Genomic DNA, 27,784 nt, shown 5'->3' on the forward strand with positions numbered 1-27,784 from the left:
AATGACTTAGAGTAGAGGTGTTATATTTATATCAATAGAAAAAAGAAATGTTAATTTAATTTTCACTAGAATACACCATGACAATTAGATTACGTGTACAAAAGTTGTAAGCTTCTCAACTCGATGGCTGCCCGGTTGCTTGGAATAGCGGTATCGGGAAAAATGATTCTGCAAAACAGATTCAACTAATTGAGATAAATCCAAGATAATGTACATATGAGGATAGTTATAATTTACTCATATAAACGAGTCAATCAGCCTCCAAGAATCGGAGACAAAAGCATTTAAAATAAATTTTTCTTCCCCGTGTAGCCGATTTAGGAATTAGGCTAATAACATCTTAATTCTTTGCTGATAATAGTGTCCAGCGCCACAACCACTGTGCATTCAGCCCCTTTCGCGAACGCATGTTGACAGTTGTGCGTTTTTCTCCTTTCTCGCTGCAACTCGGTACTGTCAAACGCGTGTGTGTGTCGAAAAGATCGAACAAAAAAAGGTAGCTTGTGCATTTTTCGCGTTTTCCCCAGTAGAAGTTTTGCGGAAGTTGGACGGCAAATTTTTGCTTTGCTAACGTAATTCCTCACTGTTCCTACCGGAATTACAATTGTCCCGAGTGTGTGCGAGTGTGATTGGCGAAGCGTTTCCTGGCTGAACTAACCCGCTGCGAACGGGGTATATTGATTGGTCTTTTGTTCGGTAGCTTCTTGCTGCTCGGAGACGGTACAGAGATTGATCGCACTAGCCAGTGGCGTGCAGAATGGGCCTGCTAGAACAGTTGCAGGAACAAGGCTGGTAAGTATCGGGAAAGTGTAATGTTCTTTGCTTATCTGTGCACGGAACTACGCAGAAGAAAAACAGAATTTCGTTTCGGATTCTCATTACGTTCGCATATTACGATCTAGGTACATCACGCAACCCGGCTTAGACAAGCTGCTGGAAGGTGAAAAAAATGGAACCACCACGAACGTCGACGTGAAGCAAGTTGTGAAATTGGCCTTGAATGTAAGTTGTTTCCGTTCCATGTGCTTTTTTTCTCTCTTTCGTTTGGAGGAAAAATATGATCAATGTCGTTCTTCTTCCTGTCTCCAATCCCTTACCCCCTCCCAGGTCGATTTAAGGGAGTATGGTGCCGGTGCTCTTAGCAGCTTAGCATCGCGCGGTGCAAAATCGGACACCTTCGATGGGCCCAGCGTGGTGCAGCTGGTAAAGCTGCGCAATCTTGGCGCACCGAAGGTAAACGAAGAGTCGAAAGTTGCACCCCGCCTACTAAAGCTTACCATTACCGACGGTCAAACGCAGTACGTTGCGCTGGAACATGAGCACATACCGTCGCTCAGCTTAAACACACCGCCGGGCACGAAGATACTGCTGAAAAACGGTCCAATCCGTATCGTACAGGGTGTGATGATGCTGAGCGACAAGAACGTACAGGTGCTGGGTGGACATGTTACCGCACTGGTAGAAAAATGGGAACTAAGCCGCACCATGGCCAAGTACGCGAAGGGTGGCCGGTTGCAATTTAGCGCGTCCGGCCCACCGCCATGGATTCCTTTCGGTCAAAAAATCCAACAACCGGTTGCGAACAGCGGCGACAAGGACTTTAAAAGCCTGCAACCGAAAGAGAAGGAAGAATCGACTGAAAACACGGCCTTCAATGCGCTGCGAAATGATGCGATTGCGGAAGCGACCAAGCTCGGAACGAAGAAAACGTTCGGTGGCGGTGCGAAGCAGATGGTCGATGCGAACGTGCAGAAAATCATGGACAAAGGTTTCACCGAGGAGCAGGCGACCCACGCACTGAAGCTGACACGCAACAATGTCCACCGGGCGTTGAGCAATCTGCAGCGAATAGAGGACCGCAAACAGGCACAGGCTGAGGGAGGGGTCGGTGGTGGAAAGCTGGAAGGGGGAGGAAAATCGGGTGGCAAACGGGGTGGTTTCGGCAAGCGAGATGAGGATGATGAACTGCTGCAATCGAAACCTTCCGGCAAGGTGTCGTTGTTTGATTATTTTGGCGATATACTGGCGGATACGGAACCAGCAGTATCATCGGGGTCCGGCGGCACCGGAGCTGGTGGTGGTAAGAAAACGAGCAAAGAATCAACACCGGTTGAAAAGGAACAGAACCGAGCGCGAAGCGATAGTACAGGCCGCCAGACGGGCAACAATCGGCACCATCCGCCATCGAAGAATCCACCATCCGGTGGAACGAACCGTTCCCACGGTGATAGCGGAACTGGCAACCACAGCTCCGGTACCGGAATGGTTAATGGTAGCAGTTCTAAAAATTACAACCAACAACGGTTTGAGAATAATATTTCAAGCAGTTTTGCTAATCGCAACACAACCACCACCTCCTCTTCTGGGCGAGGAGGTGAGCGGGGCCGGGGTGAGCAGCACGGAGGCCATGGACAATATTCGAATCAATCGCGAGATCAGCAGCAACAGCAACAGTCGGGCTACAAACAGTCGGATTATTACGGTTCGTCGAACAACAGCCGTTACCGAGGTTCAAACACGAATGAAAACCATTCCACCAATTCGTCCAACAATCCATCCACTGGCCCATCCGGTGCACGGGGTGGAAATTCTCGTGGTGGAGGTGATTCGAAATACCACCAGCAGCAGCAAAGCTCCTCCGGTTACAACCATAACTCGCAACAGCAGCGCCAAGACGGTTACAACAACAACAGCAGCAACAGTAACGCTACTGGCGGCGCCAAATACAACGGCAAAGGTCAGTCTAACAATAATGCTTCCGGTGGGTATGGTAACAGTTACGGTTCCGAAGGACGAAACCAGCAACCATCGGCTCAGTACGGTACAGGGCCGCACGAGAGTCGCCAAACGGGTGGTAAATCCGGTTCTGGTGCGCCAAGCGCATCCACATCCCAGCAGCAGCCACAACAACAATCATCCTACGGAAATGCATCCAAGCAGTCCGGCTACCACAATCAGCACCAGGGCACTGGCTCATCGTATAACAACAATGCGGCGAACGGTAACCAACAATACAATCAGCAGGCCAGTAGTGGCGGCAGCCATGGCAACAATTACGGTAGCGGTGGTAACAATGGAACCAAGGTATGTTAGAATCTTCTTCTTGGTTTAACGACCTCCGTGGTCACGCCTGCCATCTTGTGGGTTACTAGATTTGCTGTGTGGAGACCGACGACGTTGACGCCTCAGCAACGGTCCACCCCATACATGTATATGTATTCTTTTTTATATCATTCATGTATTCTTTTTTTTTTATTTCTTCTTTCAGAACTCCAATAAAGGTGGCCGCTATGGAGGAAAAGATGAATCTCATAAATATGCCGGAGGTAATGCGCCGCAGAGCACCACCACCACCGCCACTTCCACCAGCAACAGTTCCCAGCAATCGAAAAAAGGACCCTCAAAAGGACATCACGGATCACAGCAGCCGCATTCGAATGCAGCACAAAACAACAACCCATCCGATCAGCATTCATCCTACGGTTCATCTGGTAAACCAGTAGCTCCGAACACAAATGCAAACAGCAAAGTGAACCAAGTTACGGACCAGATGGGAAACATGCAAATTTCGGACAGCAAGTCGTCGGGATATAATGCCACGAACAGTAATAACCATACGTCCCATGCGCCAGTCCCATCCGTTTCCTCATCCTCTACGGCTAACAAAGCCGGTTCGATGAAGTCAACAAACACAAACAATCACTCCTCTTCGGTTGTGCAACAGCAACCACAACATACACAACAGGTAGCCTCCCCACCAGGAGTAGTATCGCTTCCAACAGCAATGCCGAATGCCAGTGCAGGACCGGGCGCAGGACCATCGCCGGGCGCTCCGGTAACGCCATCGCCGGGCGTCAGTGTTGGAGGTCCACCGAACGTACCGAAAAGCTTTATCCAGCTTCCGAACGGATACAACTACAATCCCTACCAAATCATGGGTTTCCAGAACAAGCAAACGAACGAGTTTGCGTTAAATGTGCTTAAAAGCCAGCAACAGTTTGATCCGATGCAGCAACCACCACACCTAGGTACGCCTGGTCCGGTGCCGGCTACTGTTTCGCCGGTTGGACCTAATGTTATGCCGCTGCCGGGTCCGAATGTAGCACCGTCCGGTGTGCTGGCCCAAGCGCCACCTCCACCTGCCGCCATAATTGCCACCGCACCGACACCAGGATCAGTGCCGGGTCACGGTACACTTGTTCCGCCCGGTATGCCCATGGCAGCGGCACCGATGGCACCGCAGGCTGCTGGCATGGCTGGGGTGTATCCTAACTGGAAGATTGGTGATCGATGCTTGGCTAAGTATTGGGAAGATGGAAATGTAAGTACTTACGGTGTAGGATGAAATCTTGAGACTACCTTTCAATCTTGTTCAATTCAACGTCAAATTACACCGGATTTAACGCCGGATGACCGGAAGAATCCAATCCTAAGTTCCCACGACTAGTTCGTGGCTAATAAGCACCTTTTTGAATTTGTTGGCCATGTAGACAGAATAGTCTGATTATAATCTCACTTCACGTGTAATTCAACATAGATTTTCTCAATTTTTTTTATTTTCATCGTACCATTTGAAGCATATGCTGTTGAAATATTTCTTTAAATTATTGGTCTGTTACCCTCGTTTCCAACAGTTTTATACGGCAGAAATTACTGACACTTCGAAAAACACGTTCGTTGTGCATTTTCTCGAATACGGCAACTACGAGGAGGTGTTAAAAACGGACTGCATCCCCATTACGCAGGCAGCCACCCCGGCGGCAGCACCCGCCCCGATGGCTCTAGGTTTTCATCCCGCTCCCGCCACACCTCACATGCCACCGCCCCATCCGGCAGCGGCCGCACCCGTTCCGTTTGCTCCCCATCCGGGTGCGCCGCATCCGCATCTTCCGCACCAACATCACCACGGACACGTACCCCATCATCCAATGGCGGCCCCCCCGGGCCCGTACCAGGCTCCTCCGATGCAGGACGTTACCCACGGCAACCAACACACACACTATGCACCGTTCAAACCGGGTCCAATGCCACCGGTACCGGCACCAATGCCAACACCACCGGGCCAGGGTCAACTGCCGCCGGCGATGAACCAGTATCAGCCAGCCCAACATCACCTGCATCAGCCACAGCAGCAGCATCATCTCTCCCAGCAGCAGCAGCAGCAGCAACAACAGCAGCAGGGTGGACACATGCCACAACACCACCATCAGTCACAGATGCAGCCACAACACGGCGGTCAACAGCGACCCGGTGGGAAATTTCGTGAACAACGACCCATGTACGTTCCGCCGGCGCAACGTAAATAGGTAGCTGGAAAATCATCTGTAGCCTGCTCGGGGCCGCTCAGTAAGTAGCTTAGTGCATTTACTCCCTTCTAACGCTAACATAGGTAAGGGAAACACTTTTGGGGAATGTTTAGTAAAACACACCCACACATCATATCTCTCTCTCTTTCTCTCGAGCGCAGGTTGTTTCGCCACTGCCATTGCTCTAGGTACTACCATTACTACAACATGTTCCCAGGATGTTTCCAAGATTTTGAGATATCTTGCAATTGGATATGAAGTAAGAGCTGGCGTGGGGTAGTTTTGTTGGGATATTATACGGAGAGTACCTAAACCGAGGATGATACTCCCTGTTCCCTGTAGATGCACTGATTTTATATGTGGTAGTTTCTCTCTGTTCCTTCCCGCCTGAAGTGTGAATGGGATATGGACCCTGTGGATGAATGTTGGTACTAAATGTAAAAAAAAAAACATTTTGAAGTAAAAAATGTTTCTATCCAATTTTGTTGTGACGTTTATGGTATTACGTTTTAAAAGTATTCAAAACTCTACTGGTCTTTGTTTGGTTTTTCTCCCTCGCTCTGCTAGTTCCTAGGAATAGCTATCTAGGGAAGAAAAAAAAATCAAATTGCTACGAAATTAATCACAAGAAGTCGTCACCATCTTGAAACGTTAAAAGGAGGATCAAAAACGTTTGGAATCTACCTAAAAAACAAAACGGTTCCAAAACAAACCATTCGTAATACTTACCGTTTCAAATTTTCCTCTGCTGCTCTTTAGAATTATTACACTACTGTCGTACTTTTTTATGGTCTCTGTGAAAGTCAATATTTGATACAATCAAGCAGCAGGAAACATTGGAAGACATAAAAAAGCTAGAGCAATGCGTTGCATTGTGTGGATAGAATTCACTTCCTTGATTGATTGAATAAAGTAAGCAAGAATGAATCGTTGTATATTCTGTGAAGATCTTAACCGTAAAAATCGATTTCTGAAGTATTGCTGAAAGCTTGTAGTATCCGAAAATGAATGCTCTGTAGTTCATCCACTTCATCCGAAAAATATGCGAATATTTTACCCATCGTCTAAACCTCTTCGGCTTGGCTTAATGGACCTGTTGGGGGTGTAGACTAGACTAGACTTGCTGATACCACGGTAATTGGATAGTCAAGTCATCGCTACGGGGAAACCAGCTTAATTCATTTAATATTCATTATCATTTTCTCTTTTCTTTATTGGCGATTCTTGATTAATAATCAAATGTCTTCAGACAAACCCCTCACATCCGATAGGCTTTTTCTGTTTCGATACGCTTTGCATTCATACAATACAGTCTCCCATTGAAATAAATATAACCCACTTTGTACACACACACACAAAAGTATAAATAACACTACCCGTACGCAGATTTCTCAAAGATCCTTCATTAATCCTATTCCTTGCTCCAACGACAATCCCTGAGGTCACCTAATCCTCGACACGCTGGAATTTCGTGAAGAACAGGAACACTTGCTCGAGCGACGTTTGACCCAACGCGTAGTCCTCGATGTCGAGCACCTTTTTGGCGTCCTCCATAATGCCGAACATGGTTGACCATCGTGTGTTGGCTGATGGGATCTGATACGTCACCGATTCGAGATACGCTTCCCTAGGGTTCGGGGAAAAGACAGTCGTAACACTTGCAGGAATTTTTTTTCCGATGGTGGTAGTAATACTCACTTTAATTCTGCCTCCGGGAACCGCTGTTCGATGTACCGCTTAACTTCCTCGATACGTTCACTGTTGGGTTCGTCGACGCGCTTCAACTTTATCGTGAGGAAGTACCCGTTGGAGAACTTATTCTTCAGGTGCTGCGTTGAGCCGAGACATTTAAATTCTCCATTCACCATAATCGCTAGCCGTGTGCAGAGCGCTTCACACTCTTCCATACTGTGTGAAGTTAGCACGATAGCTTTTCCAGCTGCTCGCTCTTTACACACTACATCCCATAGCTGTCGACGTGCCCCTGGATCCATACCGGTGGTTGGTTCGTCGAGATACACAACGGCCGGATTACCCATCAGTGCAAGTGCTGTACTAAGCTTACGCTTATTACCACCACTGTACGCCTTCGTCTGCTTGTCGATGTGTTTGGCAAAGTTTAACTCTTCCGCCAAGCGGTTCGAAAGGGCCGTAATTTCTGGCTTCGGTATACCACGCAAAAGGGCAAAAATTCTTAACGTTTCGCGCCCCGTTAAATCGTCGATCAGTGCATCAAACTGTGGACAGTAACCTATCCGCCGGTGGACCTCATTCATGTTGCTATTCAAACTGATCCCGTTGACCCATGCCTCACCGAAGGAAATGTTTTCGTCACCCGTCATCATCTTGAAGGTGGTCGTCTTACCGGCCCCATTCACACCGAGCAAACCGAAACACTGGGAATGTTCCACTGCCAGTGACAGTTGATTGACGGCGAGGAACTTCTTGTAGTACTTGGTTACGTCCCGCAGCACCAAATTGTTTGCTGCAATTTCACCCTCGGTAAGGCCACGGACACGCAACTTTTCAAGGCGAACGTCTGAGTCGATGTCGTCCGCTTCGGTTGGCGGGGCCGATTGTTTGGATTTGCGTTTAAATACACGATCAATCACACGATACTCGATGCACATTAGGAGCAGGAACGAAACCAATCCAACCACGAACATGTACATCAGATTGCGACTAATCCCGGTACGCTCGAAGGTAAATATTTCAGTATCTGTAGAGTAGATTACAAGTTAGTTAAACCTTCAAAATATCCTGGCATTTTTTTTTTAAATAGACTTCACTTACTGCAACACTGAGGGAAGAGTTGACAGAGCAACTCCTGGGTGCAGCTTGGTATTAGTGCACACTGCGAATCGCACACCTGCTGTGTGGCGACCGCAATGTTCATATTGCTGAGCGAGTGGCTTAGCGCAAACAGTGGGAATATCAGGAAGCCCCATTCCATGCCCTCGGCAACGTGCGTCAGATCGAACCCATCAAACAGGAGTAGAAACACGGTCATGAAGAAGATCGTACCGGTAAAGATGTTGAGGATCATCACCTTGACAAACCCGCTCGCCGGTATATCGAACGCGAACGAGAAGAGATATGTGAGGGGCAGGAAGGCAAAGCCAAACACGACCATTACCAAAATTACCCGACCTGTGTTTGGGGGCAGAAGAAAGACAAACAAGTTTTTTTTTAGTAGAGAAGATCCATGGTGATCATCATCATATGCAAAGTCTTACCTATCTCGTCACCAGTGGCCCATCCATCCTCTTGGAACGCTGCCAGTACCGCAACGTAAAACATAACCGTCACGAAGAATGTCATGAAATCCCAAAGGAATGATATCAGCCAGAATCCGAGCACGTTGGCACCACTTACAAACTGGAGCAATTTTGACCGAGTCACACGCTCCTTGATGTAGAACATGATGTAGAGCGCGGCCACAAATGCCATTGCAAAACCTGTATTGAAAGCGAGCTGGAATCCCATGTTGTTACCTGCCTGCAATTGGGTGAACTAGAACGGGACGTCCAAATAGTCTAATTAATTACATCATCAGGTCTATATCATCAGGACTACCTACCCTTGTCTCAGGTCGGAACGGAAGTGGATGGTTGGTGATCAGTATCGAACACTGCGCACAGACCGAACGCAGCATCGCATTGTAGAACGTGTTGACGGCCAGCGGTGCAGTGTGGTATCCTTGTGCGTTGAACCAAACGGTATGATTGGTCGATGTGATTGATGCACCCACCATGAACTCATTGTTCACCTGCGGCAAATTCTGTTCATATCGGCGTAGAATGTAATCCACCATCGGTTCCGTAATCGTTAGCAGCGAACGACTTGAGCCGGTCCCTTCGAACAGCTGCTGATAGGCCTGTATCACACTCGTATCACCGGAAGTTCCTTCGAGCACGGTGACGGTGGTGGCGTAACTGTCAAAATCGATCGTCAGTGGAGGCAGTGCGAGGGAGTCCGGGAACGAGCGCACGATGACGACGGTCATGATCACGAAGAAGATCGGTATGAAGATCTGTACGAGCAATGCGATCCAGCTGCGCTTGGTAGCGATCGCCTTCTTGAGCAACATCGCCAACAGTTGGTTGGAAAGCAACGGAAAGCCGGTTAGTAGCTTTTGGTCCTGTTCGAGCGTTAGCGTGATGGTAGAACCGTTCGAGGGTTCGAGGACAAATGGACGGGCCGGATCGGATGGGGTGGGTTTTTTGTCCAAGGCGTGCGAGTCACTGCCGACGCGCAGGAACACCTCCTCGAGTGTTGTTAACGATATGCCGTAACTGCTTATACCGATCGAGCTCGAGTTGCTCTCAAGATCCTGTAGTAGCGGTTGAAAGAGGGCAGTGAAATTATCGTCTAGCACGTACGAGAGCTCTGTACCGATGTCCGTATCAACTTCAATGTTGGGAATGTGTCTTCGCATCAGATCGGTAACACGTGTCGAGTCACAACTATCATCCTTGACGCAAATCAACCGATATCCGACACCAAAACGTTTCTTGAGGAAAAAGGACGAACCAGCTGCTTTCAGTTCGCCATCCGCCATGATCGCGATACGATCACCCAGTATGTCCGCCTCATCCATGAAGTGAGTGGAAAGTAGAATTGTGCGGCCACGTTTTTCCTGTATCAACAGATCCCACAGCGCACGCCGTGCTGTCGGATCCATACCAGACGTTGGCTCATCACAGAATACCACCTTAGACCCACCGCACAGTGCAACACCGACAGCCAGCTTTCGCTTCATACCACCAGAAAGTGTGTGACTCTGGGAGTGTCGCTTATCTTCCAGCTGCAACACCGACACATAGTGATCAATTTCCTGCGGAATGTTCTTACTCTCGACACCCTTTAGCCGGGCAAAGAACTTAATGTGCTCCGAAACGGTCATCTCATTAAACAGGACGTTATGCTGCGGGCAAAGACCAAGCGACTTTCGTGCACCCTCGATATTCGTGCGGATGTCACAGTCGTTGATGAGTGCCGTACCAGACGTGGGCGAGAATACACCGGTCAGCATAGACATTGTGGTCGTTTTGCCAGCTCCGTTGTGTCCCAGCAGTACCGTGATCTGATCCTCGAACATACTCAAATGGAGTCCCTTAACCGCAACCTTCGTCTTGTTGAACACTTTCCGCAAACCTTTGATCCGAATGCCCGCATACTTGCCGATCGGTTCAGGCTCTACGCTGTTGCTGTTTGCGTCGGGCTGTTCGGCACTATCCGCAGCATCAACTGGTGTTACTTTATTGGTCCAAAATTTCTTAGTCACCGGGAAGTACCATGGTTCCGCAACACCGTACTCGCCCGGGAATACCTTCTCCACGTAGAGGGCAATCACGAGATAGATTACCGTATCGGCTAGCAGCATCATCATGGTTGCACCAACGCTCAGATCATCATCCACCGTGACCGGATCGAACATGTTCGACCACTGCAACCCGTTGGTAGTACCTTCGTGACGCATAATTAGCATAAATCCGAACGACATGGCGGAATTGTGAAACAGACAGAGGGCCAACTTTGCCGACAGTGACATCGTGTCGTAGTTGGAGAAGGCAATGTTGTACGGCATCACAAACACAAACCACATTAGACCAGCAATACCGGACGCGGTGTTTGCCTTCGAGAAGAAGGTACTCATCATAAAGCAGAACGTGATCGTGGCAAGGCTGTAGATGAAGAGGTAGAACCAGATGGCGAACCAATCGGCAAAGGTAAAGATGGCCAAATCGGTGTTGCTCGTGATGCTGACGCACAGCAGCACCGTTAGGATGGAGATGGAAATGATGAGCAAGATGATGCACTTGACGAACCAAGCGGTCCAGTGCAGCCAGCTGGAAAGACCCATAATTTTCATCGCTTCCTTTAGCTGCCGTTCCTTCTCGACAGTGATGTACTTGACGGTGTTGATGCAGGTGTAGAAGAATGCGATTACAATGATCAAGGGGAGCAGATTCTCCAGTCCGGTTAGTAAGACGTCGCTGTAGAAGGGAGGATACGGGTAGCGCTGGAGACAAGGAGCAAGGAGATAAACACAGACAAGAGAGTTACGGCTGGACTGTCGCTTTAGAGGACTCTTCTAGACTTACGCTGAGGTACATATCGGGAAATTGGTAGTTGGGATCGCGTTCCTGCAGGATGGATCGTGAAATGGCACTCTGCACTTGAAGGAAGGTTTCGTTGTAGTAGTTCGCTGGATAACCACCATCGTCACGCTCGTACTGACGTGCACCCGGAACTTGAAATTGGGGAAAGAGACGCTCCGTTTGCCAATTGTTCCAGAATTCGGAACCTGTTTCACGGAACGTTCGCATCTCGCTCGGATATCGCAGGGATAGAATTGTTTGATCTGGCAGCTGTGATAGGGTCTAGAGCGGAAGTAGGAGAGAGCCTGATTAATCAAAATCCACAGGTTCAAGCATCAAAACAAAAAGGTTACTTACTGCGTAAGCGTCCGGAAATTCAATGCCAACCAACACATTGTTAATCTGCAGATGAGCCTGCATCAACTGTGCATTGGCAAAGGCTAATACCTCTAGCGTTTCATCCAGATAGAAAACTGATCGTTCTACCACGCTTTGCAGCAAAGGGCTTTGGGGTGAGTATGCGATCGCGTATATGATCGGAGGTTCTATTTCTGGATTGTTTCTGTACAAAAAAAAACAAGCTTATGATGTCCGAATTCTAATGACATCCTTGCACTTCCATTGCAGACTTACCTGAGGTGTGAAATAGTGTTCAGTTCGAGTGGATTAAATACAGTCGGTTCGTCAAACTCATCCGAATCGACTAAGCCACGAATTATGATTAACAGAATGCAGGCAAGGATAGGAATGGCTATTTCGAAGAATGTTTGAAGATAGTGTCGTTTCGTAATGATCCAATTTTTCCACAGGAGCAAGACGAACTTGCCCCAGTTTGTGGTGGTCATTTTTGGGGTTTCGTTGTGCTGTAAAAGTGAAGAGGGGAAGAGGTTTTCTTTACTACTTCATATTACTTTTTTGCCAGTCCATTCTTCTTGCGCCTGTTGTACAACAAACGCACACATATCAGCTCATTGCTGACGGATGTTTCCGGTGCGCAAAATAAATAAAAACGAATGTAGAAATCTGGACGCATTATCTTTATCGAGTGCGATAATCGTTATCGTGATGGTGGCTACTACTACTAAGCCTTAGCCGTAATGGCTGGACTTCTTTTGCGTGGTGCCGTGACACAGCACAGCCACATCAGAGACGATGACTTTGCTACGCTTTTGCAATGATTAAGCACTTTGCCTAGAGACTTGTCAGACGATGAGTTTGCAGTTTACTGTACAAAAAAGGGGGAGAACTTTTGGGGAATTTGTCAATCTAGAACACTCGACAAGCTGGGTGGGGTGCATGTTTTTCCGGAGTTCCAGATCACTTAACATCCGTTTCCGGATTCCTTTAAACTTCGTCTGCATGCCACCAGAACTAGATCAATGTCATCCTTGTTCATACTTTTCCGATAAGATCACTTTCACAAATACTTGTGCCGATTTGACTGCTACTGGTCCTTGCTGATATCCTGGGATATACTGTAAGTGTCAATGTTCCACGGAGATTTAATCTGATACACTTAGACTTCTTTTTATTTTTATTCGGTAATGTCCTTCAACTTGCACCAGAATTGTAACAGAGTTCATGGTCGTAACATTTGCCAGGTTTCGGCTACCAACACTTCAACCGGAACTACATCACGTCCATAATTAACTTCCTACGCTGTGTGGGAACCATTCCATACTCGATGGTTGATTGCCGTATAATACTAGTCCTATCGGGTTAATGTATGTCACCTTCTCTTCTCTACATTCTAGGTTCAATTATAACTATCCTCGCCCTACATATACATTGTCGCGTATAGGAAACACTTCCAGCATGTGAAACAATGCACGAAACACACGAATAGAACGACACTTGCCTGTCACCGAACTTGTTAGATTGCTGAATGAATCCTTCCAACACTACGGCTTCGAGCGGACTGAAATGGTTCTCACCGGCCACCGGTTCATTTATCGATATCGTTGGTCGCCGTCCGGTTCGGTTTGGTGCCGGTTTAGCGAAAAAAGAGAGGAACACTAACCACCAAAATCCACCGAACGCGATAACGCGACCGTTCCGATTGGTACGGGAGCACACCTCAACATTTCCCGACGCCGAACGCAGAATTGATCCAGGAGGGATTAATGATAGCGAAATCTCATCAATGATTCACGTGCTCTATAGGGCGACACGACGACTTCCTCTCTGTGTGTATGTGTGGGAGAGAGGGCTTGGGAGTTTTGGGTTGTAGTCGGGAACCCAGTGTTTCGTTGGGTATTAATGGCACACCGTAGGAAGTGTACTACTTCCTCCAGCAAAAACCCGCTTATCAGATACACGACCAACAGATGGTTGGTTGTGAAACACACCACATCAATGAAGCAGGACTACACATGGCACACCTATAGCAAAACTTAACGAACTAATCGAGGACTAATTGCCCAACATCGGTCCTAATTTTCATCCGTAACTCGCTGGTATTTTGTGAAGAACAGGAACACTTGTTCAAGCGATGTCTGCCCCAGTGCGTAATCTTCGATGTCGAGTGTCTTTTTCGCTTCCTCCATCAGCCCGAACATGGTGGACCACTTGAGCTCGGATTGTGTGATGTGATAGGTAAGCGAGTCGTGGTATTCCTCCCTACAATGATTTAAAATTAATTGAACTGTCTGGATAATTATGAGAATTAGAGCTATCACTTACTTGAGTACCGCTTGGGAGAAGTTGTGCGCCACGAACTGTTTTACCGGATCGGCATTAGCGGCGGAACCGTCACCGGTACGGTTAAGCTTGATCGTCAGGAAGTAACCCTTGGAGAACTTGTTCTTCAGGTGCTGCGTTGAGCCGAGACATTTAAACTCACCGTTCACCATAATCGCTAGCCGTGTGCAGAGCGCTTCACACTCTTCCATACTGTGCGAGGTAAGCACGATCGATTTGCCTGCCTTTTTCACGTTGATGATAACGTTCCACAGGTGACGCTTTGCACCGGGATCCATCCCCGTGGTCGGTTCGTCCAGATACACGACGGCCGGATTTGCCAGCAGGGCCAGTGCCGTGCTTAGCTTGCGCTTGTTACCACCACTGTACTCCTTCACGCGCTTGTCGATGTGCTTCATGAAGTTCAGCTCCTCCGCCAGTCGTACCGTTTCGAATCCAATCTCATCCTTGGGAATACCGCGCAGCAGAGCGAATATCTTCAGCGTCTCCCGTCCGGTAAGATCCTCCAGCAGTGCATCAAACTGCGGACAGTAGCCGATCACTTTGTGCACCTGGTTGAGGTTACTCTTGAGACTTATACCCTTGACCCACGCTTCACCGGCCGAGATGTTTTCGTCGCCCGTAAGCATCTTGAACGTGGACGTCTTACCGGCACCATTAACACCCAGCAGTCCAAAGCATTCCGAACCTTCCACCGAAACGGAGAGTTGATTCACCGCCAAGAATTTGCCGTAATATTTCGTCAGTTCACTTGCGACCAGATTTTTGTTAGCGAGCTCACCATCCGAGAGTGATTTGACGCGCCGTTTCTCTTCCCAAACATCATCATCCAGTGCGGAATCTTCGCTAACCGGTGCCAGCGGGCCGGTAGCTCGCTTGCGACGCTTAAGCATACGTTCCACCACACGAAACTCGATGCCCATCAGTATCAGGAACCCGATCAGCCCAACCATCCCCATGTACAGCAGCTGCCGATTAATACCGGTCGTTTCCCACGAGAAGATGTTCGTATCGCAGCACTGGGGCAGCAGGCTACAGATGTACTCCTTCGAGCATAGGACAGCCGTCTCTTCCGTGCACTGCTCCCGGCAGACCGATTCCGTCGTCGACAGGACGTTAATGTTGCTAAGACTTTGGCTTAGCGAAAACAGTGGGAAGATCATGAATGCCCACTCGAGCCCGTTCGCAACGTCTTTCAGATCGAACCCATCGAATCCGAGCAGAAACACGGCGGTAAAGAAGATTGTTCCGCTAAATATGTTCACTATCATCATCTTGACGAAACCGGTCGCCGGCACCTCGAACCAGAACGAGAAGAGATAGGTAACGGGCAGGAACGCTATCCCGAACACTAGCAACACGAGGAACACGCGGCCGAGCTCTTCGAATGTGGCCCAACCCTCCTCCTGGAAGGCGGCAAGCGTTGCAATGTAGATCAGTGCGGTAATGATGTACGTGAAGAAGTCCCACAGGAAGGACACGATCCAGAACGTAAACACATTGATACCGCTGACGAACTGGAGCAGTTTGGCACGACTCGTGCGCTCCTTGATGTAGAACATTATGTACAGTGCGGCAATGAAGGACATCGCGAAGCCGGTGTTGAACGAGATCTGGAAGCCGAGGTTGTTGCCTGCTTGCAGCTGAGTGAACTGTGAACGGGAAAAAATTGGTAGGTGAGGATTGCGTTTTCCTGCATGGAGCGTTCCTTGCACTTACTCTCGTTTCGGCCTTGAAGGGTAGCGGTTTGTTGATGATGGTAATCTCAAAGTTGGTGTTGATTGACTTGATGATAGCGTTGTACATGAAATTCAGCGCCAACGGTGCAGTGTGGAAACCTGTCGGATTCCACCAAACGGTATGATTCGTGCTCGTGATCGATGCTGCCGCCATGAACTCTCGATTAACAAGACCTATATTCTCGACGGACTGGGAGCGATAAAAACACAGATGAAGTATTTGCGATCTCTAGCAGGCAAGGACTAACTAAAAACTATTCAAAATGCTTACCAGATCCAGTATATACTTCACGATATCCGTCTCGATGATCCGTAACCGATGTGTGCTCGGGTACGATCCAAACACCGATCTAAACCCATCCACAAACGGACTCGGTGTTGACGCCTCAAGGATCGTGTTTGTCTCACTGTAATTGTACACGTTGATTGGTATCGGTGGTAAGTCTGTCTGGCCAGGGAATGTTCGTACAATAATGACGGTCACTATTACGAAGTAGATCGGTATCAATGCCTGCACCAGCATCTGCACCCAGCTTCTTTTGGTGGAAATAAACTTCTTCAGCAGCATCGCAAACAGCTGATTCCACACGAGCCCCGAACCACCCAACAGTGGCTGTGTATCACTCGTCTGATTCATCGTGACGGTTGAATCACCCATCAGTGTTGCTCCGTTACTATCTTGCTCGATATCATTCGAGCCGGACTTTTGATCCAGCGCGTACGAATCACTGCCGACACGCAAAAACACTTCCTCGAGTGTGGTCAGCGAAATGCCGTAGCTTGTTATGCCGCACTGTTCGACGTTGTCTTCGAGTTCGCGAAGCAGATCCTCAAACACGGCAGTGTAGTCTTCATTCAGCACGTACGACAGCTCCGATCCGATGTCCGTGTCGATGTTGATGTTGGGTATGTGTTTGCGGAGTAATCCTGTCAGCCGACCACGATCACAGTTCGCACCCTTCACACAGATCAACCGATAGCCGACACCGAAGCGTTTCTTGAGGAAGAAGGAAGATCCGCACGCTTTCAGCTCGCCTTCCGCCATGATCGCAATTCGATCGCCGAGAATATCTGCCTCGTCCATAAAATGCGTCGACAGCAGGATGGTACGGCCTTGCTTTTCTTTAATCAGCAGATCCCACAGAGCGCGCCGGGCGGAAGGATCCATACCGGATGTAGGTTCATCGCAAAGTACCACCTTCGAACCACCGCAAAGTGCTATTCCAACGGAGAGCTTACGCTTCATACCACCGGAAAGTGTGTGGGACTGTTTGTTGAGTTTATCTTCCAGCTCGAGCAACTGCACGTAGTGACGAATCTCTTCCTTAATTTTGTTTCTCGGGACACCCTTGAGGCGGGCGAAGAATTCGATGTGCTCCGCTACGGTCATCTCGTTGAACAGGACGTTATGCTGTGGACAGAGTCCGAGCGATCCTCGCACAGCGTCTATATTGTTCCGTATATCGTACCCATTCACCAGAGCCGTTCCGGATGAGGGTGAAAACATGCCGGTCAGCATGGACATGGTAGTCGTTTTGCCAGCACCATTGTGTCCGAGCAGTACCGTGATCTGATCCTCGTACATGTTAAGATCCAGCCCCTGGACGGCCACCTTGTTTTTCTGGAACTCTTTCCTCAGCTTGCGTATCCGGATGCCAGCGTACTTGCCGTCCGGTTCACGCTCAAGATTGGTCGTTTTCTGTCTATTGAAGTCCTCCCGTATACTATCCATTATCGATACCGGTTCGGACTTTTGCTGCTTTTCTTTGCACCAGAACTTCTTCGTGTACAGGAAGTACCAAGGTTCCGCAATGCCAAAATCGCCTGGGAACACCTTCTCCACGTACAGTGCAATCAGCAGATAGATGAGTGCATCAATCAGCAGCATGATCATCGTATCGCCGACAGAAAAATCATCATCCACCGACACGGGATCGAACAGGTTCGACCACTGCAGCCCCGTTGCCGTACCTTCGTGGCGCATCATCAGCATAAACCCGAACGACATGGCCGAGTTGGAGAAGAGACAGAGAGCGAGCTTGGCACCGGCCGTCATGTCGTCGTAGTTCGAAAACGCAATGTTGTACGGCACGATCAAGATGAACCAGAGCAAACCGGCAATGCCGGCCGCAATGTTTGCCTTGGAGAAGAACGTGCTCACCATAAAGCAGAAGCAGATCGTTGTGATGCTGAACACGAACAGATAGAACCAGACGACCGTCCATTCGGCGTACTCGAAGATCGATAGGTCGGTGTTGGTGGTCATGTTGACGCAGAGCAGTATGACAATCAGTGAGATCGATACGATCAGAAGCAGCAGACACTTGACGAACCAGGCGGACCAATGCAGCCAGCTCGGTAGGCCCATAATCTTCATCGCTTCCTTTAGCTGCTTTTCCTTCTCGACCGTGATGTACTTGACGGTGTTGATGGCGGTGTAGAAGAACGCGATCACAATGATAAGCGGGAGCAGATTTTCGAACCCTGTTAGCAGAGGATCACTGTAGTACGGTGGGTAGGGGAAGCGCTATCGGGGAGATAGACAGTAGTTAGTAGGACAAACACCCAGCAAAGCTTGTTCTAAAGGTCAAAATCTTACATTCAGATATATGTCCGGTAGCGCAAACGAAGGGTCTCGCTCCAAAATGATCGCCCTTGAGACAGCACTTTGTACCGCGATGAAGGATTCATTATAGTAATTCGCCGGATATCCCGCATCGTCACGTTCCCGCTCGCGAGCACCTGCGATTTGAAACGCTGGAAACATCAGCTCCGTAGCCCAGTTCGCCCAGAAGGCGGTAAAGTCATCCTGCAACGTTCGCATTTCGCCCGGGAATCGTAACGCCACGGTAACATTGTTCGGCAGTGTATCCATGGTACGGTAATTTTCCGGAAATTCTACACCCGCTAGAGAGTAGTTTAGTCGGAAGAAGTCCTCCATGCGCTGGCCCGTCTCGAAACCAATGATATCGATCGGTTCCACTATCTGATCTACGGCCCTTCTCATAATCCTTTCCGTTAGTGGAGATTCCGGACTGTACGCTAATATGAACGTGATGGGTGGCGTTATGTTAGGGTTCAATTCTGGCCTGTTGGAAACGTTTTTAAGGTTAGTATCGATCACCAGAATTCATAAGGATCCCGAAATTACAAGCTTACATCATATGCCGTACGGTGTTTATTTCCAGCGGTTTCCATGTGGTCGGTTCATCGTAGACATCCGCATCGACGAGCCCACGGACGACTATCAGCACCGCGCAGGCAATGGCCGGTATCAGAATTTCGAACAGTGTCTGCACGTAATGGCGCTTCTGGATGATCCAGTTCTTCCAAAGCAGTAGGATAAACTTATCCCAGCTGGAGGTGGCCATCGTCACCTTTATCTGCAAGCACAAACACACACATCACACAGTGTCACAGGATGGAAAGGCAGTCAGCAATTCATAATGCGTAATGCTGACGGGGCGAATTTGTGCGTTCGTCAGTCTCAAACAGTTATTGTCACGCGAAAAGCCGGGTACATCTAGCACCAATTTATCCGCCCGCTTTATCGCAGCAGCTTATCAGGTGGGTGAGTACCACCGAGATCACTAAATTGCTGCCTCTAATCGGCGTGTCCGTAGCGTGAATTTATTAATCTACCAACCCAAATCGACATTTCAAGGTATTTGTCTTCTATTGCTTTTGTTCAATTCTTCGTCCGGAAAAGAGGGAAACCAAGTCTTTAAGTCTTTCTTCTACCCAAAAGCCGTCTACTATCTGCAACGCGCACATCGCACAGTACGTCATAGATGTGGGGAAAGATAATCTTAATCACGCTTCTACCAATATGCTATCGGGACTGGTATGTTGTGATCTTTGGTGGAATAGAATTGATAAGGAACACGTTAGGTTATTAATCGATTTTTATGCACACCAGTACTTCAGGTGAGATCAAGAGAAGGGTTTACGAATTGCGAATTTATTGGTTAAGCATCACTCTATATAGTTGGTGATTTAAGGCTATAGTATTCGTTGAACTCGCCTGTCCTGCCAAACAGAATCTTTACAATAGCACTCTTGAATGTCGACGATTCTATCGAGCTTCCACATTTCTCGAGGATACATTCCACTCCTTCCCAAAATCACACCAACACTACACACATGCTTTCAACTTACATTAGATCAACGCAAAACTACCAGAGCACTTGTACACTGTTGCACTGCACGACACGAGTCTCAGCCGCAGCATGCCCACCGGGCGGACTTTTATAGAAATCGCCAACAATCCCCAACATTATCGGGCAATTCGGCAATCAAGCACCCGTTCGATAAGCGTCCTCCTATCGGGCAACCAATATTGCTTCTCGCGAGGACCTGATGAGATAATGATTATCGTTGTCTCCAAAATACGTACGGCGTCTAATTCCGGTCGAATGAGTTACGATTTTTTGGCTTTGAGGCTGGTCGTGTGATTTGCTTTCGTAAAAAAAAGCTTTTCCTGCTTGTCAATCTCCTGCCCCATGGTTCGAAACGATGAATTAAAAGCGCAACGCATCGTATGCTCTATCAACCCGATGCCTGCATATGCGAACTAATTGTTGCCGTATGTCGGGGTATTCTTTGATAATTGATCTGAGCGGGTGATGTCGTTTTGGGGGCTTTGGCACTGACCACATGAATCATTATGCACGTGAATAGCAAGCAATAATGTGACTGGCGGTTACGTTTGTTATCATGTGCAAGGTGATTGATAGGAGCAATACGATCATCAGGGATGTGCAGAATGGATGGACAGGTGTAGATTTGCATACCGCTTGATTGACACTTTGTAGTACGTTTACGCGTTTTTTTTTTGCATATCTACAGTTAAAATTTAATTTACAAGGGTTTTGCTCTTATTGTTGTAAAAATATTTAAGACTTCTTAAGCTATTCAGCATCTCGATCTTCTCACTTCATATGTGGTCTGTTTCGCTTGGTCTGCTTCAAAATTGTCTGACTAGTGTCAAGGCTAGCTATTTGTCCATTCGCTACCGCAAAAAACACTTTTCCAATTAGTTCCAATACAACAGTGTGCCTGAAAGCGGGACAATTAGTTTAGGTTGTGTGGACTTAACTTGAATAGTTAAGCCACCTTTTTGTTCCTTAATCATTGTGGCATGTATAGGGATGTAAGCTGTCTCATGAAACTTCATCGAGAGGACTTACATTCACCATATTATGGATCAGCGAATAGCCCGCAAGGTTCTTCTGTCAATTTGTGATCTAGGTGTGTTAGGCATGGATTTTTTTCTACACTCCGTTTAGTGATTTTTGTTCAGATTACTCCTTATGGCGAATGAGAAAAAAACCTTACTTAAACCTATACTTTAATACACCAAAAGAAATCTTTTAATCCTTCCAATACCCGTGAGCTTTACCTCACAATCACTTATCTTTATCAGGCGCTACAACAATACTCGATAGCGCTCACGGCACTTTCACACCTGCTCTGTCCACTTGGACGACCTAAAAGGACTTTATGGGCTGGTTCGTTTATGGATATTTTCATGCCATGCCTAATTCGCTGTACAATTAGTAAGATCTCTATACAGCCCGAAGCAAGCGATTCCTCCATTTTCCTGCCATACATACAGAATCCAAAATCCTTCACAGCATCTTTCTCCGAAAAGCGGGTAAAAGGGGCTCGTCAGTTTTAGACAAAAAATCCTTGTTTTCAGAGGCGTATATGAGTTTTAGCTTTTTAGTTTAATGAACTACTTAGTCACACACGTCCGGTCATTGAATGGCTTACTAGACTTGATGATAGTACCACGCAGTAGGGATTTGCGATCCGATCCGATCTACAGAATCCCAGCTTCGTTCGTCGTGACAGGTGTTTTGAGTGGAGAAGTTTCCTCAGGCTTTTATGTGACCGTTTGTCTGGCTTTGGACTTTAGATAGGTGAAGTTTGAGACGACTTCGGAGGTGCGATCACCTATGCGTAAATCAGTGTTTGTTAGCCGAGCGCCGCTGGTAGTGTCGGCAATCATTATTTTGGTTTTCGCTTTATTAACCTCTAAACTACCCCGACAAAGTCAAGCATGGCTTAATGATAAATCTAAATCTGATAAATCAGTATAGACTTCAAATTGTCTAGAAATTGTTCTCTCTGCCTCAGATTTCTGTACTTTTACCTTAGTAGATGTAATCATTTTTTGAAGAATTTCAAACTGTTGGATAGTCCATCCACTCAACTTTCCTATCAGATCTTCTTTTAACTTCAAAATCATTCAAAGACACGACTCAAATCGTACAGAAAAACCAACCCATCATTGCAAATCTTCACACAACACGTGTTAATCATGTCCTAATACGTCTTGAAATGTGTTTTCTGTGATTTGCATCACGGAAGCAACAAGCAAACGCGATAAACCAACAATGCAAACCACTTCACCACCAACAACTGGACCGACGGTTTCACTTTCAACACCATCTCTCGCGCGCGGTCGCGCGGCTTGTCACTTTCGATGGCATTGACCGTAAAAAAGTTTGCTCCTACATTCTGCCACAGATGGCCATACCGGTTGGTATGGTAGGAGCGACATATATTTACACTGAAGAGCGAGACGAGAAGCAGTCTTTAGCAAAGCAAAATATTGGCAAGGTTAAGCAGGTTTTTAAAAGCCATCTCGGTTCTCGGTCAATGTGTCGATAAATCTTGGGTTGAACTGGGGAGATTTTTATTCATTTAATTCTATAGGAGAACTCGATGTAGCCATAAATTTAGGACAGTTTTGGATAATCTTCTTACACAAAAGTCACACAATTTTTGCATTAGTAGAAAGCCAATTTTTTAAAAATATTTTTAAAATTATCAATCTCCAAAAATTGTGGAAAAAAATTTAATCTATTGACGCAACTGTAGGACGGTTGAAATTTCTCTCATGCCCGCTTGACTACCTTCAGCTAATTGCTTCGCGCTGCATTTTTCCTTATCAGACATCTTACCAGGGGGAAACGTAATTTTTTTTTTTGGGTCATTAAAATTAATTTTATTCGCATATTTTTATCGAACGAAATATATTATGCTGGTCTGGTGCGTGTGCACTGTTAACAAGCTTATCATTAAACAGTCTTTATTATTAAAAACAGCTTCATTTAATGAACCTTATGAACATTACTTATTACTATGGCAAGTTTAAAAATCAATCCAATATTTCTAAAACTATTTTTACCAGCAAAGACGTACTTGTTGCCTATTTATTCAAGTTGTCAGTCTTCGTCTCGCACAACGATTTCAAACGAAAAAGATGTATCATTTTATTGGTGCCACATCTACGTCTACGCCCCTCCTGTTCATGTAGTTTAGTGATGATGTTGTCATACAATAATTACACTTTTCGATGAACCCCGAAGGAAACGGTTCCGTACACCCAGCGCTAGATGAACCTCATCCGATTAGATGCACTTCTTGCGTCGTCGTCGTGCTCTTGGAATCTTGGAAAAACTAAACAACGAATACAATAATTAGGAGATAAAATGCATCCCATTTGCATCGTTGCATGGTGCAGTGAAATGATATCATCCGGACGTTAATTTTCTGCTGGCTGTGTTGTAACACGCTGCGAAAGGTAGCGTAGAGTAGACGATCGTAGACGCTCTTAGATACTTTGCGCCCTAGAGGATTCCCCCAGCCAGCCTCACCTCCCAACCAGCCAACCGGGTTTGTATGCATTTGTGTAAATATTATGGTAGATTAACCTGTATGTGGGGGCGTGTTCTGGCAGTTGTTGGGTGAATCTTTATGCTGTTTGCCGTGTGGTAAAGATGGGTGATAAAGAACATCCACGAGATGATAACAGTTTGGGATGCCAACATTCTCGGCACGGTTGGCTCTTATCGTACGGTGAATTATTGTGAGCCATCTTTGGGAGCATCATTGGTAGATATTATAAAGTGAAGTGTGTTACAGAGCAATGTGTCTGTCTAACATATTTTATCGTCGATTGCTGGAACCAGTGAGGGTGACTCGAATGATGAGGGTAAGTCGGATAAAAGCTTGTGTGATCTCAGAACGACTAGGCAACATAGATGTAAAATGACGCCTAGACAACACTATCGTCTACTCTCATTATTATATGAGGGATTGAGACTCCCAGCTCTGGGCCAAAATCATGTCAAAACAGATGAAATTCTCTGCTTATTCCTGGGGTAAACGAGCTACCACTACCCTACTAGGGCGCGTCAGCCATTGAATGGTTTACTAAGACTTGCTTGCTTATATACCACGTATTTAGATATTCAGCCCTCACCGGTCCGGGTGGGATTTGAACCCCGGTCCTGTCATGTAAAAACTAGCGAGGCTTTCGCTTCTACCATCAAAAGATAACGTAGACAACCTGATGTTCAATCAAATCGAACATTTGTATTGCTCATATAGACACTGTTGCTAGAATGGCATCCGACAAGTAACGGTCCGTTGCTCAGGAATGAGCTAAGTTAAATATCTACGCACTCGCAAACAAATTCTATTTCTATTGCTCAACACTTGCATCCCCGGAGTACCTTAATGCATTTTTATTTTATTATAATGCTAACCGAATCATACTTCGATGTCTCTACGGTACTGGCTGACAACTGCAATTGTCGCGACATTTTACACACACCGGTAGGTTCCGATCTTGATGGAAGGGAGGTCCGGCTTCCCCGGCCCCAACCCGAGGGTATAGGTGTGTGTATGTATGTGTATGCGGTCAATCACAGTACTTCCCCCGTGGTGCAACAGACCCTCGTCAGTCGGACCGTCATCATGGTAGCAGCAAGGTCTCTCTCGATCTCTCTCTCTCTTTGTCTCTCACTCACTGCCCCCCCAAGGTATCTCCACACCCATGGTTGTCCAGTGTTTGGGGTGGGGTGTGTGAGCTTATTGAAAACTAATTTTCCACATTTATTACGTGCTGGTAGCTGGGCTTGCGCTTTCAGTCCGCCGTCAACCATTGCACGTAACGCACACGCGGCACGGACCGCACAATAAGGGTGGTCAATCAATACGGGCTAAAGCAAACACCTGTAAGTGCAGACCCGCGCGCGCTCGCTCGTATTAGCAAACTCGAACTGCCGGATCGACCTATCGATCGCGATCACATTAGTGTACGGTGGTAAAAGAGGAAGTCGCCAGAGGTGGATGGATGGAGTTAAATTAGTTTCAATTGAGTGGATGCAAGTTGTGTGTGTGAGTGTGTGCAGAGTGTTACAACGATTGTTCTTTTAAAGTTTTTTTTTAATTTGTCGCTCTTTTTGTGTGTTTGTGTTTTTATTTCAAAAAGACAAATTAAATCCATCACTCTCGGTACGTGTGTGTGAGTGATCGCCAACTTCCACCTCCTGTCCGAAAAATGTAAACCAAAACAAGCAAAATAATTACATTTTCCAAAAGTGCATCTCGCACGATCGCTTCCGGGGCCACTTTCACGCACCGGAAGATCTTTCACCGATTGTGACGAACCAAAGAAGAAAAATACAATTAACAAAGTGAAAAAAACAACCCGACACACTCAAAACTAGCTTCCTACCATAAGTAGCACTAGGCCAAAAACAAAAAAAAACACCCAAAAATGTTTGCATGCTATCAACCGTGACCCACGTTTTGGCGTAACGCACTATTATTTCGGGAAGTAGTGTGTCGACCTGTGGGGTCTACTAGTAGTAGTACCAACAGTAGTACAAAATCGAAGAGAAAGTACCAAAAACTCCTCCATGTGTGTATGTTTGAACTGGGTGTGGTGCTTCATTTATGTCATCTTCTTTATTTTCTCTCTCTATCTCCGTTTTTTTCTAATAAACTTTAATTTGCCACCAAATTTGGTTTACCCTGCATTTGAGTGGCGTAACGGCATACGCGTAACGCGTTTGTTTGCATCCGTTGATACGCGCTGATCTAAAGGTCGATAATTAGTGAACGGAATGAAAAGTGAAAACGTATCCTATTTTGCATAATGTGTGTGTGTGTATGTGTATGTGTTCGTATGTGACTATGGGCTGGTAGAAAGGATATGTAACAAGATACCCATACACACTCACGCACACGCAAAAAGATAAACGATCATTTGATAATTAGTGGCGGCTTGCAGAATGCGGTTCATATGACGCGTTCCAATTGTGTCTTAGATAAGCTGCAATAGTTTTACCGTGTCTGTGTGGTACATCCCTTTTTTTAAAGCTTTTTTTATTAACCAGTGTCCCAAGCTAGAGAGTGAAAGACTGTGCTGTTATTTTAACGACAAACGCGATCTAGCGGTGGTGCGTTATCAAAGGTGCAAGTGAGCTAGTGCTTTAGTGTGACCGTACCGAAGCCGACGAAGGCGAAGAAGTCGCAAACTAGCGCGTCAAACAGCATCGAAACTCGCACAAGTTGTGGGTGTTAAACGGAGCACACAATTACTTCATACCGGTAACCTGATAAGACGATGGTTTCAACGCGCTTCGAAATTAATAGCACGCCGGTAATAATTATGTGTTTACTAAACATTGCTCTAGCCGTAATCTGTATTGTGTAATAATTTGTACGAGTACAAAACGTGAAGCAAAACACTCTCATTAAAAAAAAAAAAGAATTGACATTTACGATCGCCATTTTTGTAATGGTACGGACAGCAGAAGGTTGAGCGTCCTATAGTTACGCTGCACAATAGCTACGGCGGCATACTACGACTGGAAGTATTCTTAACGTGCGTAGCTTTCCAAGCAAAGCCTACTTTGTAACGCTACGATCCAAGCAAAGCGTGTGAACTTTTTATTTCTCTTTGGAGATATTAACAATTTCTCCTACAGAGCCTACCTCCGCATGTACACTGTGCATATTGCCCATCCAGTACCAGTACCCCATGCCCATCCCCCCTCCCCCCACAACTCCAGTCAGTACAGTAATTGGCGGACACTTACGCAGGCCAACCGCTTTTCCTCTTAAGCCACGCATATGATAATAACGTGTCGATATTGATGATGGTAAAACACATTTCTATGTTGGAAGGTTTTCCTTCCGAAAGACGCTATTTTACGGATGAATGCGCTGACAGCTAATTTTGTAGCTTAAGTTAATTAGCCATTAGCCAGCCCACCGAAACTGAACGTGCCTGCTCACAAGAGTAACGAGTATCGGCGTTACTCTTGTGAGCCTATTCCGAAAACCTAATTACCGCCTTTTTTGTATTACTAATGGAAAAAAGGGAGAGTATTGCTTTTCTGTTATCAGCTGAGGGGCGTTGAAGGTGTGTGTTATATCGTACAAGTATTAAAAGATCTTCCAATAAGCTTATTATTTTGTGGAAATAGCTTTAATCAGGGGGTGATTATCGGATCTCAATGTTTGATTTTATCCACCGAAGGTTGTCGATCGATCATCTGCCATCTGGGACGACCAGCTGTAACAAGTATGACTTCTCTAGCTGATAAAAAAATAGCTGTTCAGCTTACAATGATGACTCCTCTAGTCATGAGGCGAGGACTAAAACCCTTATTGGAGAATGGGTTGTCTGACGCCATCCTCAGACAGCTCGGATGTTCAGAGCCTATTTTGTACTAGTTATGTACTCGTTAAAGGTTCTAACCTAAATATTCCCTGAAAACCCTTTTTTTGTCTTCAATAGTAATACGATTGTAAAATTTATCTATTTTTTGCGAATGTCCAGTGAAGAAGGTCACATCAGTATTATTTTCACGTAGTTCCGCATTTCCTTCTACGGATATATCGGAAGCGATCAGGCAACTCAAGTCCAACAACCCGCCCACAAGCAAAAGTGCAATCCTTGACGCGCTTCAGGTGACAAACCCATTTTATTAGTTCCTCCACAGTTCATCTGCATTCATAAAACTGGCCTGGTGAGTGAGTTATGCGAACGTCCTTGTCCCACCCTCCTACGGTTTGGTGGAAGAAAGCGCAAGGAATTGATACCGCCAACGCACTACCTGAACGA

At 46.7% G+C, this 27,784-nt stretch overlaps 5 protein-coding genes across 5 annotated transcripts in view; 3 read left to right on the plus strand and 2 right to left on the minus strand.

Moving 5' to 3' along the window:
* The window catches only part of LOC126567939 (peptide transporter family 1-like), a 490,614-nt gene that overhangs the window by 456,855 nt on the left and 5,975 nt on the right, over nt 1-27,784 (plus strand). Inside the window, exon 2 of the mRNA XM_050224313.1 lies at nt 26,279-26,314. Within this exon, the coding sequence (XP_050080270.1) occupies nt 26,279-26,314 (36 nt within the window). The remainder of the gene's footprint in view (nt 1-26,278; nt 26,315-27,784) is intronic.
* Nucleotides 1-27,784, plus strand: part of LOC126568306 (mitogen-activated protein kinase p38b-like) — a 643,298-nt gene that overhangs the window by 386,216 nt on the left and 229,298 nt on the right. The window lies entirely within an intron of this gene.
* On the plus strand, nt 704-5,306 carry LOC126567803 (trithorax group protein osa). Its single transcript, XM_050224103.1, has 5 exons — nt 704-792; nt 903-1,002; nt 1,108-3,084; nt 3,269-4,321; nt 4,635-5,306. Exons 1-5 carry the CDS (start codon nt 758-760, stop codon nt 5,304-5,306), a joined length of 3,837 nt encoding a protein of 1,278 aa, XP_050080060.1. The 5' UTR covers nt 704-757.
* Nucleotides 6,753-12,255, minus strand: LOC126568658 (phospholipid-transporting ATPase ABCA3-like). Its single transcript, XM_050225173.1, has 8 exons — nt 12,044-12,255; nt 11,768-11,972; nt 11,414-11,692; nt 8,887-11,331; nt 8,543-8,819; nt 8,100-8,456; nt 7,005-8,025; nt 6,753-6,933 (listed from the first exon to the last, which is right to left on the minus strand). Exons 1-8 carry the CDS (start codon nt 12,253-12,255, stop codon nt 6,753-6,755), a joined length of 4,977 nt encoding a protein of 1,658 aa, XP_050081130.1.
* On the minus strand, nt 13,843-19,238 carry LOC126568676 (phospholipid-transporting ATPase ABCA3-like). Its single transcript, XM_050225191.1, has 6 exons — nt 19,009-19,238; nt 18,449-18,938; nt 16,121-18,376; nt 15,830-16,039; nt 14,093-15,762; nt 13,843-14,029 (listed from the first exon to the last, which is right to left on the minus strand). Exons 1-6 carry the CDS (start codon nt 19,218-19,220, stop codon nt 13,843-13,845), a joined length of 5,025 nt encoding a protein of 1,674 aa, XP_050081148.1. The 5' UTR covers nt 19,221-19,238.

Source organism: Anopheles maculipalpis, chromosome 2RL (assembly GCF_943734695.1).
Source record: "Anopheles maculipalpis chromosome 2RL, idAnoMacuDA_375_x, whole genome shotgun sequence".
NCBI classification, from domain to species: Eukaryota; Metazoa; Arthropoda; class Insecta; order Diptera; family Culicidae; genus Anopheles; species Anopheles maculipalpis.